The 19319-nt window shown below is 43.4% G+C and overlaps 1 protein-coding gene across 1 annotated transcript; it reads right to left on the bottom strand.

Moving 5' to 3' along the window:
- Positions 1–4280: 4280 nt before the first annotated feature.
- Positions 4281–18022, bottom strand: hint1 (histidine triad nucleotide binding protein 1). The gene is made up of 3 exons (XM_068028889.1): positions 17851–18022; positions 13450–13554; positions 4281–4608 (listed from the first exon to the last, which is right to left on the bottom strand). The coding sequence occupies exons 1-3, from the start codon at positions 17959–17961 to the stop codon at positions 4444–4446; spliced, it is 381 nt and encodes a 126-aa protein (XP_067884990.1). The 5' UTR covers positions 17962–18022; the 3' UTR covers positions 4281–4443.
- Between the last annotated feature and the right edge of the window lie 1297 nt (positions 18023–19319).

Genomic DNA, 19319 nt, shown 5'->3' with positions numbered 1-19319 from the left:
CAGTGCAATTCAAAAGCAAGGGATTAGCACCCACTGTTCGTCTGTATTGCATCCATCCATTGTTCCTCTGTGGCAGGGGGGAACTACTTGATAAGCAGGGCAAAAAATTGTTTCCCCTAAATGGATCTTCCTGATCTGTGAGTCTTAGCTTACTCAGTGGATATATTCACTAAGCCATCAGGAGAGCTAAGGAGAACTGTTAAATTAATATTTTCAGAAAGAATGAGATAGTTCATTGTCATTAGGGTCACTTTTCTTGTTCATAACATTTAGAATCAACATTAAATTGCATTAATAAAACAAGTTGCAAATACTAACAACATTTGCTTTTAATGCACAAGGTGCATCCTGCCAATTTTGAAACTACAATGGCACCTAGTGTTCAAAATGCATAAAGAAGCCAGAGGAGGACAGAGTTACTCTGCAATCCACTCCAATGACTTCTGGCTGTCATTTGCTTCCATTTGACCCACAGAGAGTAGTTAAAGTCTGTCTCCAAGGGTGACATCAATCAAAAGGAAAAAGAGCGTGATCAGGAGCCATTATGTGGAAGTCGAGTCAACTTAAGTAACATTGTGTTCACTGACATTTGGTTCAATTGACTAAAGAAAAAAAATTCTGGGAAATTAAAATTAACATTGTACTATGAAAAACTGCAATTTTTGTAACTAAAAAGACTTTATATATTTTGGAATATACATTATATATTTTGGAATAGTACTAAAAAAAATGGGCCATGTGATGTTTTTCTGTTTACTAAACAAATATCATAAATGTAGAGAATCTGTTTTGCTAAAAGTTAGTATCCTTATATATTTTGTGGGGTAAATGTTTTCTTTTCAAGGCAGGAGTTGTCAATGCAGAAGAAAGGAATTTTTTCCATCTTTGACTACCTAAGATATGTTTTCCATTCTGCACTGGTGCCATTGTGAATCAGGCGTGTACGGGCAGGGAAGTTAGGCAGAAACTTGCGTCATTGGCTTTTCACCCATTTTGTTCACCGCACAATCTACCGATTGTCTTTTAGTTTGGGCTAAAGCACATCAATGATGTGAGAATGTAGTTTAAACATTAAATTCATTGAAATTTCAGCACACAAGGAGGCAACTCAACTGTGCTTATGCTGCCTCTTCAATTGGAGTTATCTATTCTAATCCCATCGTCCTGTCCTTTCTCTCCATCCTGCCAAATTCTTTTTCAAATACGTAGCAAGTTCCCTTGTAGATGTTATAGGGAATGATGATCGACACCTCTTACAGAAGATGCCCCCTCGTGACATAGGTTTCAAGCAGCCTCTTCCACCTCTGCCTCCCCGCACCACCACCAAAACCACCATCCCAACTTCCCCACCCCCAACCCCAGGCCTCCCAGTGGCAGCATACTCACAGGTTTAACCTACCACTGCTAACAATGTTTGGGTCTACATAAGTAGTAGTCTAAACTTACGTGAGGGTTTGCACAACAGGTTGACAGGCAACACTCTTGGCATGGATTCTAGGGCCAGCCACATGGCCACATTAAAGTATGGCATCTGTTCATGTTGTCCTGGTTATGCAAAGCAAAATTGTGCTGACTACAAACCTTCTGTTAGACATGTTGCAATAGTGAGTTCTTTGCTTCTTTCACCATCTTATGGCTCGCTGAGCAAGATTGGCAACTTATGCTAAATTATGGAGTTTTATGCTTTGTACCTGTACTCATTTGAAACAGAGTTGAAACTGGTTAAACATTTCATAGGTTCTTTCATAGTCAACCAAGGGACATTCTCATCCATTATACTGTACTGGATTAGAACAATCTTAGAGGTGAATGGATATAGTATTCTAACATACTGTGCTAACTCAGCATCGTATAAAAACAAAGTTACAAAATATTATTTTTACATAAACTTATTTTATTCCCCATTTAAAAATAATTAAACAATGACTGTCAGTGATCATGAAAGAACTGTTTTGAAGGAGATAAATTTGCTAGTGTGAAGGTACTTTCTATTTCATTGCATTATCTCAACATTTTTTTAAATTGTAAATCTGGTTTTCCACATGAGCTTAAGTTAATCAGAACCATGTACCACAGGAAAAGGTGCATTATAAAAGAAATGTGGCCTTAACACAATAGACTTCAGTGACATTACAATTCACTGCACAGTCAGCTGATGATTTTACTGTTACTCACACATGGTGCATAGTTATTGGCATGTGTAGCTTGGTACTTTATATAGGGAACTTACTTGTTTCATGGGATTGCTATGTCAATATTTTGCCACAAGCCAATTAGATTTGCCTTAAAATAAATGCCTATTAGCTCCTTCTCTTGGCCAAGCTTGCTCTGGTTGCTCTTAACAGAATTATTGCAGTGGCAAACATTGAGTTTGACATATTAATATGCCAGGTAACAATCAGATGACTTACAAATCATGTAAGAAAGCTTTCCTACCCAAGGAGACATCACTGCTGCTGATCATCACAACTGAAGGGTATACATATATTGGTCAACTGCAAAATATACAGCCTGAATGAGGAAACGCTGGTGGCTTCTCAGTTAGGCCCAACCAGCTGAGAACAGGAGCCAGGGCTAGAAGCAGCTCATTAACATAAGCTTTTTAAATTTTTTATACAAGTTTCCATATGGTCAGCAGGAGCAGGCGGAACACTAAGTTTTCAGTGTTGATTAGACTTAAAACAAAACTGTAGGTTCTTAAATAACCAAGATGCCTACATTTGCTAGCTTGATTCATTAAAATACATTTTATTCTTCACTCTTTCTTGGCTATTGGCTGGACAGGAGTGGGGAAGAAAGGTGGATTTATGTTGCATTTTCCAACAAAAAAATTGGATTTTTTTTTTTATTGCATTTTGATCTGGTAGCTGTTAAGTGCCGAGAATCAAGGTAGAATTTCAGCCTACACTAAAACCAAAATTTGACAGTGAGAGATTTGCATTTTTAAAAAATAGCCACTAAATTAAAGTATCACAGTAAAGAAGTGTGTGTGGGAAGCAGCAGAGATCAAAAGAATGTACAAAAGAGCCGATTTGTTTACCAACGGTCACACGTGCGGCTGCCAACAGTTAATGGCAACGGTGGTTGATGAAGAACGTAAACAGAAGGTAAGGGAGCCCTGGCTGGAGACCTTGCTTCTGAGAGATGGGATGGGATTGATGGCATGGTATGGGTGGATGAAACGATGGAATTGGTTAAGTGTGGCAAAATGGTGGGGACAATTATTTGATACAAATTATTCAAAAGCTATTCTTTCTGCTAAAAATGAAGATTCACTAGATTTGAATGAGAAAGGTTTAGAAAAGCTGTCAGGTGAATTAAAATACATCAGTGTTGATTCTATAGACGAAGATGATAACAGTCTACACCCTCCAGAGTTTCTGCATGGTCTGACTCCAATGACCATGCCACCCACAAACTTAAGATTCAAGGAAGCAGCAGTTATAATGTTGCTACAAAAACTTAAATCCCAAACAAGGACTTTGTCATGGAACCAGATTGGTAGTTAGGAAGCAGTGTTCTTTGATAATAGATGTTGAAATAATTTCCTTGAAATCTGCCAGTTATAGTGTTTATTCCTCAAATAATATTGAGCCCATCAGATATGAACCTGCCCTTCCAACTCAGGCAAAAATAGTTCCCAATTAGACTTTCATATTCTATGACTATAAACAAGTCACAAGGCCAGAATCTTGACAAAATTTGTATTTATATTCCTAGGCCTCTTTTTATAACAAGGACAGCTTTATGTAGCTTTTTTCAGAGAAGTTTTGATTCTGTGAATGTCTTTGGTGAAAGAATAACTAGAAATCCTGTGAAGAAGTACAGTTCTATTGATACTAATTTGACCACAATGTTTTTGCAGGTCTCTGCTAGTAGCACCCTATCTCATTGGGAAGAGAAAGTTTGATTAGTAGCTAACAACCTGAAAGATATCTATTTATGGCCCTCAGAAAACACTACAGGCTTTTAAGTGTTAGCTATATATTTACCTTTCTTCTTTGTCTCCAGAATCTTTTCAAAATGCCTCTCAAAGCACACTGATGTACGATGACCGAGTCATATACCTCAACATGGAAGTAAGCCACACTGCAAAAAGGGCCACCTCCGTCAACTACATACACTTAGGAGTCAATTTCATTTCCCAGGTGGGAAAGTAGTCAGGAGTCAGCTACCCAGCACAAGGTAAATGCTGCAAGGAGAAAACTGGTTGGAGCGGGGAGGCACGAGACTTCCTTATAGGGCATTACCGTTTAAATAAATAGCATTTACACAACAGATTCATTATGAACTCAATTTATTTTGTAAGCTTTACAGCAATTGATACATTGAAAGAAATCAGTAATGGTGTTTTGAGATTAGCACACCATTATTCTGCATGCAACATGTTCTTTAAATGACTGCATTAAACATTCCAAAGGTCAAGTAACAGTCATGTAGCAATTAACCTGGTGGCCAAAGCATTTGGCGCCCACCACATACGTGGAGATGAATGTGGTAAACAGACTGTCCACCATCCCGGCCTTCATTCAGAACGAGTCTGTAGCCATTTGTTAAACCCAACTGCGCTGCACATTTTTTACCAACGATCATCAGGTGTCCCAGAAGCTGCAAGGTATTTGAAAAAAATGCATAATTGAATCAGTATAGTTCACCATAAAATCAATGGTTTTACTGGGTAAAATGCAATGACTATATAATTATTAGCATCTTATATATATAAATAAATGGCATTCAATAACAGATCAATGCACATATGGTCTATTCCAAGCCACAAAAGACATCAGGTTTGATCCTGCATTCTGATTGCGTTTAACACATTAGGATGCTACAACTGGCCTCAGTGAACTAGTGGAGACAGGAGGAAATGGGTTTCCAGATACTGATTGGCCTAAAGTTTTTTTTTGAAAAGGTACAGGTACTTATCAGACAGCAGCAGCTCAGGCTCAACTGCAATGCCTCCATAGTAGCATAGCCAGCTGACAGTCTAGCCTCACACAGGAACAATGGACACATGGATGGTGCAGTACATAGTTGATAGGCCTACAAATTTGCACTTCAAGTGACAATGGAAAAATTAGGAAAACATATAAGTGTTTTATTCCAATAATCTATGGCAGGGTTACTCTACAAAGTTACTGAAACAAAGGGCCTGATTCTAACTCTGTGCAAGCGAATGGATTTTGAGTAAATTCAAAATTTCACCCAAAAAAAACATAAGTTGCATTCCCTAGAGTTTAGAAGATTGATGGGTGAGCTACTTGGTGTTTAAAATGATAAAGGGATTTGGTAGATAAAGAAATGATTTCCTCTTGTGTGAAATCCAGAACAAAAGGGCATGATCTTTCAATTAGAGCTGGACCAGTTGCGGGTGAAATCAGGAAGTATTATTCCACAGAAAGAGCCATGGAAATGTGGAGCTCTCTTCCCCAAATGGCTGTGGATGCTGGGTCAATTGAAATGGTCAAGTTTGGGAAACAACTATTAGTTAAAGTTATCAGGGTATATGGAACCAAGGCAGGTAAATGAAGTTGAGGTATAAATTGGCCACAATTTAACAGATTGGTGTAACAGACTAGAGATGCTGATTTCCATACTCTCATTCCCATTCCAACAATATGAAACTAAGTGTAAGCAGTTCAGAAAAGCACTGCCATATATTGCAAATAAGTAAGTTTGTAGGCATGAATGAAAATAAAATAACTGGTGATTTCAGCTTTTCCCTGAAGTCTTACTGTAAACTGGTATATTGTAGCGTGAACAGTAACATCTCCAGAAATTGCTCATACAGTTTCTTATTGGCAGAAGTAGGTTTTATGGGCTGAACAGTCTTTTCTATGCCCTTAGAACACAGCTTGAATGATTTGTGGCCTCCTCTGAAACATTCCCCCCTGGCCCCCAAAAGCAAATTCCCGCAATCACTTCTAGACTACTTTCTTCTTGCTATCCCACAGGAGTATTAATCTACACCAGGGACTTGACTAGCAGGCAAGATTCATACTGATCAATCTCAATTTTAAAAAAACACTAGTAAATGTTATTAATACCTGGAGTATACAAGTTGATGTTTTTAAATCAGTTGCTTTTATGAGGAGAATTTGATTTGCATTTAAAGTTAGTTCGTTCCTCACTGTAATACACTCCAGTTTTTGAAACATTTTTATTCATAGCTCCTTCATTAACTATTTCATACAAACCATCCTCAAACACATCCTTCGCTAAAATGCTTCTTGTTCAGCTGCTAAAAATACATGAGAGAGTTTACTATATTATAGGACATCTCTTTAAAAGGCTCTGAGCGAATTTCGCGCTAATAGTCATTATAGGACTCCTATAAGCTCACTTACATAACACTTTATATGGCTCCCAAAGAGCATTATTCAGATCGACTAGAGAGCACATTGTAAACATATTTACATCATACTAGGGCAACAATGCTGTTTTCTCACCAAAGCAGCTAAATTTCAGTACACATTGGTTATGTGGTGTGTAACAACATAGCCAGGCAACTTGTCTTAGCCACTGTTGCCCTCCTTCTTCCCGTCACACAATGGAACCACAGCCTTCAAATAAGCTAACAGACATTGGCAAACAGCACTGTAACCAAACAAAAATAAACCATACCTTTAGGAAATGCATGACTGCCAGAGTATTTCAACCCAATAGACCTGCTGTATTCTGACTGCACTCCCAGCAACGAGGCTTTCACGCACCCTGATCTGACGCACTTTAGTACATTCGCTCATCAGATGTATTCATTTAACCTGCCCCATCACTAAAAGGCTTTTCTGTGATTCTCCTCTCTTTCCCCACTGAAGGAGCACTCCATCTCTGACACAGAAAATATTCAGGACTGGTAACTGCTACTGAAGAACATTTTGGAGCTGTTCCAATCACCATCGATAGGCATTTCTCTCAAGTCGGTGTTCTTCATACTTGAATTTCATCATCCTGAAGATTGAGACTGTGTGCAGCTGCCTCTGCCCGTTATGTCCTCCTTCCTTTCCATTTGGCCCCAAGTCCTAATTCCTCCCCACTCTTACAACAAAATATATATAAACAACTTTAACATAGAAAACATTCCAAGATGCTTCAGTGGTATAAACAGACAAAAATGGTTTAGTTCTGAACTGCCATCTATCTGCACCTCCACCTCACCTCCTGCCACATTCAACCTCATCTCAATGAGACCCAAGTGCTACTCCAACAATCTCCTGCTCCCTCAACTCCTGACCGGCCAACTCCTCTTCCTGGTCCCATTTTGGTTGACATTACCAATAGCTCCCTCTCCGAGCACCATCTCTTTTCAAAACTACCATTACAACCCCCTTCCTCAAAAAATTCCAAGCTTGACTCTTCCATCCTTGCCAACTACCACCTCATCTTCAACCTCTGTTCTCTCTAGGTTCTTCAGCATTTTGTTGCCTAACAATTCATAGTAATCTCCCTGTTCAAATCCCTACAGACCAAACTACGATCATGGTGTTTTATCCTCCCTCATACTTATCCACAAGGTTGACACAATCCAATGCTTCTCTTTAGGACTGTTCTTGCAGTTTCACTCCTACCTACTTGAATGCAGCCAGCCAATCTCCATTGCCAACATATACCCACCCACCCTTTCCAGAAATCTTCCTTTGGATTAATGGACTACTCCTCTTCCTTATCTATACATAGCCCCTCAGTGACAATCTACAGACACAGATCAGTTTTCACAAGTACACTCAGCTCCACCTCTCCACTCCTCTGTGCTGTCAGACTGCCAGTCCAAAATCCACTCAAAAAAATCTCAGTGCCCTCCAGCTGACAGTGGGAAAACCAAAGCCATCAACAGCAACACCGAGCAATACCTCCAATCCCTGTTCACTAGTTCCGCTCCTTCCTTAGTCACTCTCTCAAGCTCTTTGCAACCTCAACATCCTGTTTAATGCTAAGACGCGCTTCAAGCCTCATTCTCTCCAACAGAAAGACCACCTATTTCCACCTCCTCAGATTTGTCCAGCTCCAATTCTGACACCTTTATACATTACTTTGTCAACTCCAGATTCACCTATTCAAACACCCTCCCTGCAGGCCTAGTTTTCTACCCTTCATAAACACAAACGCATCCAAAACTCTGCTGCAGACATTCTGTCCCACTCACTCATTACCCCAGCCCTTGCTGACCTATATTAGTTCACAATCCCTCAAGTTTAAAATATTGTCCTAATTTTAAAATCTGTCCATGATCTCACCCACCCTATCTTCACATCTACCTCCAGCCCTTTTTCTCCCCTCAAACTCTCCATACTGACTTGAAGCTTTACATCTTCCTTCTCTTAGCCCCAGCACTACCAGAAGAGCCTTCAGCTGCCTGGGTCATATTCTCTGGAGTCCCCTCCATAAACTCCTTACCTTCTCTCCCTTAATTCATCCTTCTGACCCAATTTTTCAACCAAACATTTGGGCAACTCTCCTAATCTCCTCTATTAGTTTGGCATCCATTTCCCATATACTCTGAAGCATCTTGAAACGTTTTTCTATTAACATTGTTTACACAAAGGGAGTTTTTGTAACAAAGTTTAACCAAGTAATCTGAAGCAACTATAAACATTTAAACAGTCTAGTTTTAACAGACAAAAAGTTCAGGCCAAACCTCGGACAATTAATGAGCAAGTCCAGAGATGGCAGCTGCTGAGACCTACCCAATTGTGATTTTTTATTTTAATATTGTCCACAGCAACAGCAGAGGATTAGATAAAGTAGGGTGGGAGAGGGCCATCAGCAAATCCTTCTAGTTTTCACTTAGGATTACACAGGGTACACAGCATACAAACAGGCCACTCAGCCCAACCAGTCCATGCTGGTGTTTATGCTACTCTCAAACTTCCTCCCATCTTTCCTCATCTAAATCTATAATAACCCTCTAATCCCTTCTCCCTCATATGCTTAAATGCATCTAACTGCTCCCTTTGATAACATGTTGCACATTCTCACCACTCTGGGTAGTTTCTTCTGAATTCCCGATTGGATTCTTTGGTGACACACTCATATTGATGGCTTCTAGTTATGCTCTTCCCCACAAGAGGAAACATTCTTTCTATATCCACTGTAACAAAATCTTTCATTTTTATAGACCTCTATTAGGTCACCCCTCAGCCTTATTTTTTTTTTGAGAGAGAGAAAAAGACCCAGCCAATTCATCCTTTCCAGATATGTATACCCACGCATTTTTGGTATCATCCTTGTAAATCTTCTCTGTACTCTTCAAAGAACTATACCATTTAACAAAACAAAGAACAGTACAGCACAGGAACAGGCCATTCGGCCCTCCAAGCCTGCGCCGATCTTGATGCCTGCCTAAACTAAAACCTTCTGCACTTCCGGGGTCCGTATCCCTCTATTCCCATCCTATTCATGTATTTGTCAAGATGCCTCTTAAACGTCTCTATGGTACCTGCTTCCACCACCTCCCCCGGCAACATGTTCCAGGCACTCACCACCCTCTGTGTAAAGAACTTGCCTCGCACATCCCATCTAAATTTTGTCCCTCTCACCTTAAACCTATGTCCCCTAGTAACTGACTCTTCCACCCTGGGAAAAAGCTTCTGACTATCCACTCTGTCCATGCCGCTTATAACTTTGTAAACCTCTATCATGTCGCCCCTCCACCTCCGTCGTTCCAGTGAAAACAATCCGAGTCTATCCAACCTCTCCTCATAGCTAACGCCCTCCAGACCAGGCAACATCATGGTAAACCTCTTCTGTACCCTCTCCAAAGCCTCCACGTCCTTCTGGTAGTGTGGCGACCAGAATTGCATGCAATACTCTAAGTGTGGCCTAACTAAAGTTCTGTATAGCTGCAGCATGACTTGCCAATTTTTATACTCTATGCCCCGACCGATGAAGGCAAGCATGCCATATGCCTTCTTGACTACCTTATCCACCTGCGTTGCCACTTTCAGTGACCTGTGGACCTGTATGCCCAGATCTCTCTGCCTGTCAATACTCCAAAGGGTTCTGCCATTTACTGTATACTTCCCACCTGCATTAGACCTTCCAAAATGCATTACCTCACATTTGTCCGACTTAAACTCCATCTGCCATTTCTCCGCCCAAGTCTCCTGCTGTATCCTCTGACAATCCTCATCACTGTCCGCAACTTCACCAACCTTTGTGTCATCCGCAAACTTACTAATCAGACCAGCTACATTTTCCTCCAAATCATTTATATATACTACAAACAGCAAAGGTCCCAGCACTGATCCCTGCCGAACACCACTAGTCACATCCCTCCATTCAGAAAAGCACCCTTCCACTGCTACCCTCTGTCTTCTATGACCGAGCCAGTTCTGTATCCATCTTGCCAGCTCCCCTCTGACCCTGTGTGACTTCACCTTTTGTACCAGTCTGCCATGAGGGACCTTGTCAAAGGCTTTACTGAAGTCTATATAGATAACATCCACTGCCCTTCCTTCATCAATCATCTTCGTCACTTCCTCAAAAAACTCGATCAAATTAGTGAGACACGACCTCCCCCTCACAAAACCATGCTGCCTCTTGCTAATAAGTCCATTTGTTTCCAAATGGGAGTAAATCCTGTCCCGAAGAATCCTCTCTAATAATTTCCCTACCACTGACGTAAGGCTCACCGGCCTATAATTTCCTGGATTATCCTTGCTACCCTTCTTAAACAAAGGAACAACATTGGCTATTCTCCAGTCCTCTGGGACCTCACCTGTAGCCAATGAGGATGCAAAGATTTCTGTCAAGGCCCCAGCAATTTCTTCCCTTGCCTCCCTCAGTATTCTGGGGTAGATCCCATCAGGCCCTGGGGACTTATCTACATTAATGCTTTGCAAGACACCCAACACCTCCTCCTTTTTGATAATGAGATGACTGAGACTATCTACACTCCCTTCCCTAGGCTCATCATCCATCAAGTCCTTCTCCTTGGTGAATACTGATGCAAAGTACTCATTTAGTACCTCGCCCATTTCCTCTGGCTCCACACATAGATTCCCTTCTCTGTCCTTGAGTGGGCCAACCTTTTCCCTGGTTACCCTCTTGCTCTTTATATACGTATAAAAAGCCTTGGGATTTTCCTTAATCCTGTTTGCCAATGACTTCTCATAACCCCTTTTAGCCCTCCTGACTCCTTGCTTAAGTTCCTTCCTACTGTCTTTATATTCCTCAAGGGATTCGTCTGTTCCTAGCCTTCCAGCCCTTACGAATGCTTCCTTTTTCTTTTTGACGAGGCTCACAATATCCCGTGTTATCCAAGGTTCCTGAAACTTGCCAAACTTATCCTTCTTCCTCACAGGAACATGCTGGTCCTGGATTCTAATCATCTGACATTTGAAAGACTCCCACGTGTCAGATGTTGACTTACCCTCAAACAGCCGCCCCCAATCTAACTTCTTCAGTTCCTGCCTAATATTGTTATAATTAGCCTTCACCCAATTTAGCACCTTCACCCGAGGACTACTCTTATCCTTATCCATAAGTACCTTAAAACTTATGGAATTATGGTCACTATTCCCGAAATGCTCCCCTACTGAAACTTCGACCACCTGGCCGGGCTCATTCCCCAATACCAGGTCCAGTACGGCCCCATCCCTAGTTGGACTATCTACATATTGTTTCAAGAAACCCTCCTGGATGCCCCTTACAAATTCTGCCCCATTTAAGCCCCTAGCACTAAGTGAGTCCCAGTCAATATAGGGGAAGTTAAAATCACCCACCACAACAACCCTGTTACCTTTACATCTTTCCAAAATCGGTCTACATATCTGCTCCTCTACCTCCCGCTGGCTGTTGGGAGGCCTGTAGTAAACCCCCAACATCGTGACTTCACCTTTCCTATTCCTGAGCTCCACCCATATTACCTCACTGCATGACCCCTCCGAGGTGTCCTCCCGCAGTATAGCTGTGATATTCTCCTTAACCAGTAATGCAACTCCCCCACCCCTTTTACATCCCCCTCTATCCCACCTGAAGCTCCTAAATCCTGGAACACTTGGCTGCCAATCCTGTCCTTCGCTCAACCAAGTCTCTGTAATAGCAACAACATCATAGTTCCAAGTACTAATCCAAGCTCTAAGTTCATCTGCCTTACCTGTTTTACTTCTCGCATTGAAACAAATGCACTTCAGACCACCAGTCCCGCTGTGCTCCGCAACATCTCCCTGCCTGCTCTTCCCCTTAGGCTTACTGGCCTTATTTACTAGTTCCCCCTCATTTATTTCACTTGCTGTCCAACTGCTCTGGTTCCCACCCCCCTGCCACACTAGTTTAAACCCTCCCGAGTGACGCTAGCAAACCTCGCAGCCAGGATATTTGTGCCCTTCCAGTTTAGATGCAACCCGTCCTTCTTGTACAGGTCCCATCTGTCCCTGAAGAGATCCCAAAGGTCCAGATATCTGAAACCCTCCCTTCTACACCAGCTGTTCAGCCACTTGTTCAGCTGCACTATCTTCCTATTTCTAGCCTCACTGGCACGTGGCACAGGGAGTAATCCCGAGATTACAACCCTAGAGGTCCTGTCCTTTAACTTACTACCTAACTCCCTAAACTCCCCCTGCAGGACCTCGTCACTCTTCCTACATATGTCGTTGGTACCGATGTGTACCACAACCTCTGGCTGTTCACCCTCCCCCTTCAGAATGCCCCCTGTCCGTTCAGAGACATCCTTGACCCTGGCACCAGGGAGGCAACATACCATCCTGGAATCTCTTTCACGTCCACAGAAGCGCCTATCTGTGCCCCTGACTATAGAGTCCCCTATAACTATTGCTCTTCTGCGCTTTGCCCTTCCCTGCTGAACAACAGTGCCAGCCGTGGTGCCACTGCTCTGGCTGCTGCTGTTTTCCCCTGATAGGCCATCCCCCTCAACAGTATCCAAAATGGTATACTTGTTAGAGAGGGGGATAGCCACAGGGGATTCCTGCACTGACTGCCTGCCCCTTCTAGCAGTCACCCATCTATCTGCCTGCACCTTGGGTGTAACCACTTCTCTAAAACTCCTGTCTATGACACTTTCTGCCACCTGCATGCTCCTAAGTGCATCCAGTTGCTGCTCCAACCGATCCATGCAGTCTGTGAGGAGCTGCAACTGGGTACACTTCCTGCAGATGTAGTCTTCGCATTGTCTCTATGTCCTTTTCATAAAATGGCGATCAAAACTGCATGACGTACTGCAAGTGTAACCGAGGTTCAATATAGGTTTAGCATAACTTCCCTATTTATCAATTCTATCCCTGCAGAAATAAAGCTTAATGCTTTTTATTTTATGGCTTGTGGCGCAGCTTTTAGTGATGGAGATTCTGTCAATTAAATCACCATTCAAAGCAATGTTCAAGTAAAATGATAAGTACAATCATACATTGGTAAAATCTTAATTGATAAAAAGAAAGTGAAATTACAAACATGCGATTGTAATTTTGAACAAACTGTAAAATCTTCACTCACCGCTGCATCGGAATCTTCTGCTTCAGACAACTGGGCAATAGGTTTCTTGGGAACCACTAAGAAGTGCGTTGGAGCTTGTGGTTCAATATCATTAAAAGCGATACACTGTGAAAACAAAATCCATTAAATTCTGATTAAATGTTTCTCTCTCCCCCTGATGCCACCGGACCTGAATATTCCCAGTGTAATGCATTTGTACATTATTCTAATAATGTAATAACGTAAATAAGCACTTCTTTGAACTGGCCATGCTTGGTGTCCATTTTCTCTGCTAGTGCAAACCCAAATATATTAAATGGCAACAAGAATGAGATGAAAGTCTGTCAATACAGGCAGCAAACAGCAGCAGGAACTGCAGCGAACAGGTTTGGCACACTAACAACCTTTCTTGCTCCCAACAAGGCAAAAGATTTGTCATTCAAAACAACCACCAAATTGAGGAACATTTCAACCTGCAGCCAATAGAGAGAATGGAAAGTTACAAATTTGCAATCAGAAATCAGAAAAGTAGCAAAACAGTTGGTGAGCACATTGTGGCATTGAAGAATTTATCACTACAATGCAACTTTGGCACATTTTTAGATTGTGCATTACAAGACAGATTTGTGCATGTGTGTGGATTGATGGATGAAAGAATCCAATCGAAGTTATTAAACACAAAATCTTACATTTGAGCTAGCGTGCAAGATTGCTCATTCTGAAGGGATAGCATCAAATAAAGCTCAGGAATTTCACCCTATACCAGTGACTAGTACAGCTTCTGCCCACTGTCAGGCGGTTTCTGCCAAGCCTAAAGATGAGACCCCTAGCCAGAAGAGTGCTAGTGATAGCAGTTTAGTATCGTTATCGCTGTAAGGGCACATCAGTACAGAAATGCCAAGGGTTTTACTTGCCAAAAGAAAGGTCATATTGCAACTGCTTGCTGAGCAAAGGCCAAAACAGGAAAGGGAACCCATTCCAGTGGTAATAGAAAAGTAATGTCACAAAGGTTGAGTTCACAATCTTGAAGTGAATCCAGAACGCCTAAGCGAAGACAGTTAGGGCTGTACAGCATTTATGCCACTAGCTATCACTCAAATGAGAGCTTTTTGTACAAAGGTGTTGATAAATCAACAGTACATCAACATGTTCATTGATGCAGCTGCAGATTGCTCTAGTATCAGCAGCGACATGTACAAGAGCAAATTCAGTTAAGTGCCTCTAATTGAAAACACACTTCATTTGAAAACCTACTCTGCTTAGGTTTTAGAAGCCAACAGGTGTCTGAGCTTAGATCTCTTGTAGGTATAGTCTAATACTACTCGTGATTTCTGCCTGAGCTTGCAATGGTGTTAGCTCCATTATATGAGTTGTTGAGAACAATGTGAAATGGGAATGGTTCAAAGAACACGATGTTTATGATGCATGTAAAAGCTTGACCAGTGATGCATTACTCATTCATTATGACACAAATTGTGACCTGAAGCTAGCATGTGAGGCTTAAAATTGTGCAGTTGGAGCAATGATCAGTTCCGTCATGGATGATAGTGAAGAGAAGCCCATAGCAATTGTGTCGCGTACCCTGACCAAGAGTGAATGCAAGTTCCGCAGATAGAAAAGGAAGCACTTAGAATCATCTTCGGAATCAAAACGTTTCACTAGATTTTGTTGGACAGAAACTTCACGCTAGTAACAGACCATAAACCTTTAATAGATATCTTGGGATTAAAATCTGCAATACAGACAATGGCAGCAAAGATGCTGCGGTAAAGCCTGGCTCGGATATAAAATTAAAACCCAACCCGGGCCCGATCCAACAACATCCAACCCGAACCCGACCCAGGCTCAGAGTCCTATAGTTTTTTTAAATGCCTGACCTGACCATGACACATGTAGTCAGGTTTGGTCGGGTAGTCAGGCTTTACTGCAGAATGCGGAGTCCAGACTGCACGTTTCCCACCTTGACGTCCTGAATGTTCATTTGAAGATTACTTTCCATGGGAAGGCAGTACTGTCCACACCCAGCCCAACCAGAGCCTAGCCCAAAAGCTGGACCCGGAAGAGACACCCAATCCAAACCAGACACGTAGTTAGGTTCGGGTTGGGTAGTCACGCTTTATGCAGCGGTGACTGTACTTTACTCATAGTAGAACTACAACATTGAATATTTCACTTGCAAAGAGAATGCTACCCTGCTGCAGCACCATCACGTTTGTCACACAAGGATATAGAAGTAGGCTGTGAACGTGCAATTTTCACAACAGAAGTACAGAATATGATGATTTTCCATTTGCTGCAACTGAGGTTGCAGGTGAAACTTATAAAGACTCAGTGTTGAAAAGAGTCTATGAATAGGCATTGAATAGTTGACCAGTGCACAGGTGAGGAACTGAAATTGTTCCACAATCATTGCAATGAGTTGTCAGGTGAACAGGGTTGCATTAAGCGGGATCAGACCGAGTAGTGGTACCTAGTTCTTTGAGAGATGGGATTCTGGCTGAACTCCATATTGAACACACAGGAATAGTCAGTGTGAAATCTATAGCAAGAGGTTTTGTTCATTGGCCTGGTCTAGACAATGACCTGGAGGCACTGATTAGTAAATGTACTATCTGCCAAAACTGTAGAAATAAGCCACCAAAAACTCCTTTATAATTGTGGTGATGATCACATCGACAATTTCAAAACGTTAATGCAGACTTTTGAGAGAAAAAAACGGAGTGACTCCTGATAAAGCACAGTGATCGTGGATATCATCAGTGCGTGCGAACATTTGCCAAACTGAATGCGCATGCGTGGGCTGATGTCATCATGCAATGACGTCCTCACCCTCAATAGTCGCAATTGCCAACTCCATTCCTCCTAACAGTACCCCGCTCCCGTCCACTTCAATTACCTCTTTCAATTTCCAGCTCCCGAGTACTCGCCTCTCCATCCCACATCGCTGTGTCTGCCCACTCAGCTACTCACTCCCTGCCTTCCCTCAACCACTCACTCCCACCCTCACCGTTTCCCCCTCAGCCGCTCACTCCCTGCCTCGACTGCTCACTCCTTGCTTCCCCACCTCCCCCACTCCGGCCGTTCACTCCCCGCCTCGCAGTTGCCTTCCCTCAGCCACTCGCTCCCGTGCTTGGCGCGTCACCCCACCCCCCACCAGTTGCTCCCTCCCTGCTTCTCCCTCTTCCCCACCCCAGCCACTCATTCCACACCTCATTGTTGCCTTGCCTCAGCCACTGCCCCCCCCCACCACCACCACCACCACCGGCCACTCACTCTCCGCTTCCCCCCGCCATCCCTCAGCCACTAGCTCCAAGCCTCACAACGCCACTCCTCAGCCACTCACTTCCAGCCTCGCCACTTCCTCTGCGACTCACCGCCCGAAGGTGGGGAACGAGCTGCTGAAGTGGCACGGTGGGGAGGAAACAGTGAGGGCGGGAGCATGTGGCTGAGGGAAGGCAGCAGCGAACGAGCGAGCAAGCGAGCAGTTGGGGGGGGGGGTGGAGCGGCGAGGGCGGGAGCAAGCAGCTGAGGGAAAGCAGCGACGAACAGATGGGCGCGGGAGGTTGCGGCGAAGAGAAGCAAGATGGCAGGTGGGAGCAGGGTACTGATGGGGGTGGGATGGAGGCGGCAATTGCCGCCATAAAGGGGGTTTGGGTTCAATTTGTTTTTTGTGATAAATTGAGCAGCGCCATCTTTGTTATAGGCAGCTGCCTGGGACATTGCAGACAAGTGATATTTTAGTGGAGGAGGCTGCATTTGTGCATGTGCCAGTACTGCACCACCTAGTGGTTGCATTGTCAGCAAACACAGCCTTCTGAAGAGGCAAAGTTGAACGACTGCATTTAAGTTCACGTTAGCCATTCGATATGTTCAGGAAATCCAAGCTCTGTTTCCGATCGGTTTGATTCACAAAAACCAACACTAACCCCGGGGCCCAGGTTCTTCAATCAGAACAGTGCAAGGAACATGATTTACTGGGAAAACAACAATTAGGCCTGGATGCCAGCTTGTCAACAGCAGAAACAATGCTTTATATATATATGTATAAAATATATATGAATGTATGGTGCACGATCAAAGAAAGGGAGAGCAGGACCCTAAGATTAAAATGTATAGCTATCAGAGACACGATATGCCCAAAGGCCTATTTCCGGGCTGGAACCGCCTCTGACACTAACACTGCACAAACTACTGCAACCACCGTGCCTCCACCCACCCAACCCCACCCCACCCCCTGCAGTCTCCCTGAGCCCAGGGACTGGCGGGGGGCGGGGGGTCTGCAGTCTCCCTGAGCCCAGGGACTGGCGGGGGGTGGGGGGTCTGCAGTCTCCCTGAGCCCCTCTCACACAGCCTCACCTCCCAAAGCTGTAAAACAGATTGTGACAGCAGAAACTCTGCAGCCATTCACGGCACCTACTCTACCTGATCATCTTCATACAGGAGCTTGCACACGATTTCTTTGCGAATGATTTTACCAAAGATGGTATCACCCCCCGCTTGAGCACTTTGGGCCCTCGCAGTCTCAGCAGCCATGACTCCAAGTGCCGCTGCCCGACAATGGTCCCGCTTCGGAAGTCCCCAACGCCGGGGCTGCCAATCACCAGAGATCCGATCTCTGATTGGCTGGGGGATGGGACCGCGGGGCCGCTGATCGGAGGCGGGGTCAGGGCGCCGGTCACGTGGTGTTGCTTCTGGCAGAATTAATGCGGAAGCTGCGTCTGCTGCATTTGGAAATCTCCGATTCTAAATGTGGTCATATGTGTTTGCTTGGGTTATATAGCCTGCGTAACTTTTTCTGTTGAGAAAGCTCCGAGTTAAAATCATAGAAAAACTACGGCACAGATTGAGGCCTTTGAGCCCATCGTATCTGCCGGCTGAAAAAACTAGCCGCCCAATCTAGGCCCACTTTCCAGCACCTGGTCCATAGCCTTGCAGGATACAGCACTGCAGATACATGTCCAGCTACAACCAGGGTTTCTGCTTCCACCACCGTTCCTGGCAGTGAATTCCAGACACTCACCACCCTCAGTGAAAAGGTTTTTCCTCTCGCCCCCTCTAATCCTGCCAATCACCTTAAATCTGTGCCCCCCCTGGTAATTGACCTCTCCACCAGGAGAAACAGTTCCTTCCTGTCTATCTAGGCCCCTCATAACTTTGTATATTTCAATTAAATCACCCCTCAGCCTCCTCTGTTTCTGGGTGTTCTCATATTGCACTGCAACATAATGCACATTGCTTTTAGAATTCCAACTTTCAGTGAGCACGTTATATGATTTGTGCTTTCAACCTTTTATGTTCATGTAGTTTAAACTGGTCTTTGAAAGCCGGTTTTGAGATCCCCTGCTCTTCAGAGTACCGGTTATTCTACATTTGCCTGCAGATGTCCCACATTTCAGCAACCCAGAGGACCTAGCAGAAGTTATTTTTGATAGCCTCCCTAATCAATGTTTTGATATTATGAGGTTCAAAACTACATGGGGGAATTATTTTTATTTTAAGTTTGGTATCCAGATTACATCGGAAATTCCCAGATGTACTGCCCGTATTAAAAGCAAAGATTGGATTGGTGACAACTGCAGAAGGAACATGGGGCATGAATCACAGAATCATTACAGTGCAGAAGAAGGCCATTCGGCCCATCGTGTCCACACCAACTCAAAGAGCAATTCACTCAGTTCCATTCCTCTGCATTCTTCCCGTAACCCTGCACATTCTTCCTTTTCATATAATAGTCTAATTCCCTTTTGAATGCTTCAATTAAACCTGCCTCCACCATGTTCTCAAGCAACGCTTTCCAGACCTTAGCCATTCTCTGCATGAAAAAGTTTTTCTTCATGTCACTTTTGCTTCTCTCACCCATTACTTTAAATTTGTGCCCTCGTGATCTTGAT

The sequence above is a fragment of the Heterodontus francisci genome, chromosome 4 (genome assembly GCF_036365525.1).
Source record: "Heterodontus francisci isolate sHetFra1 chromosome 4, sHetFra1.hap1, whole genome shotgun sequence".
Classification (NCBI taxonomy): domain Eukaryota; kingdom Metazoa; phylum Chordata; class Chondrichthyes; order Heterodontiformes; family Heterodontidae; genus Heterodontus; species Heterodontus francisci.
This window is presented reverse-complemented; position numbering and strand designations above follow the sequence as displayed.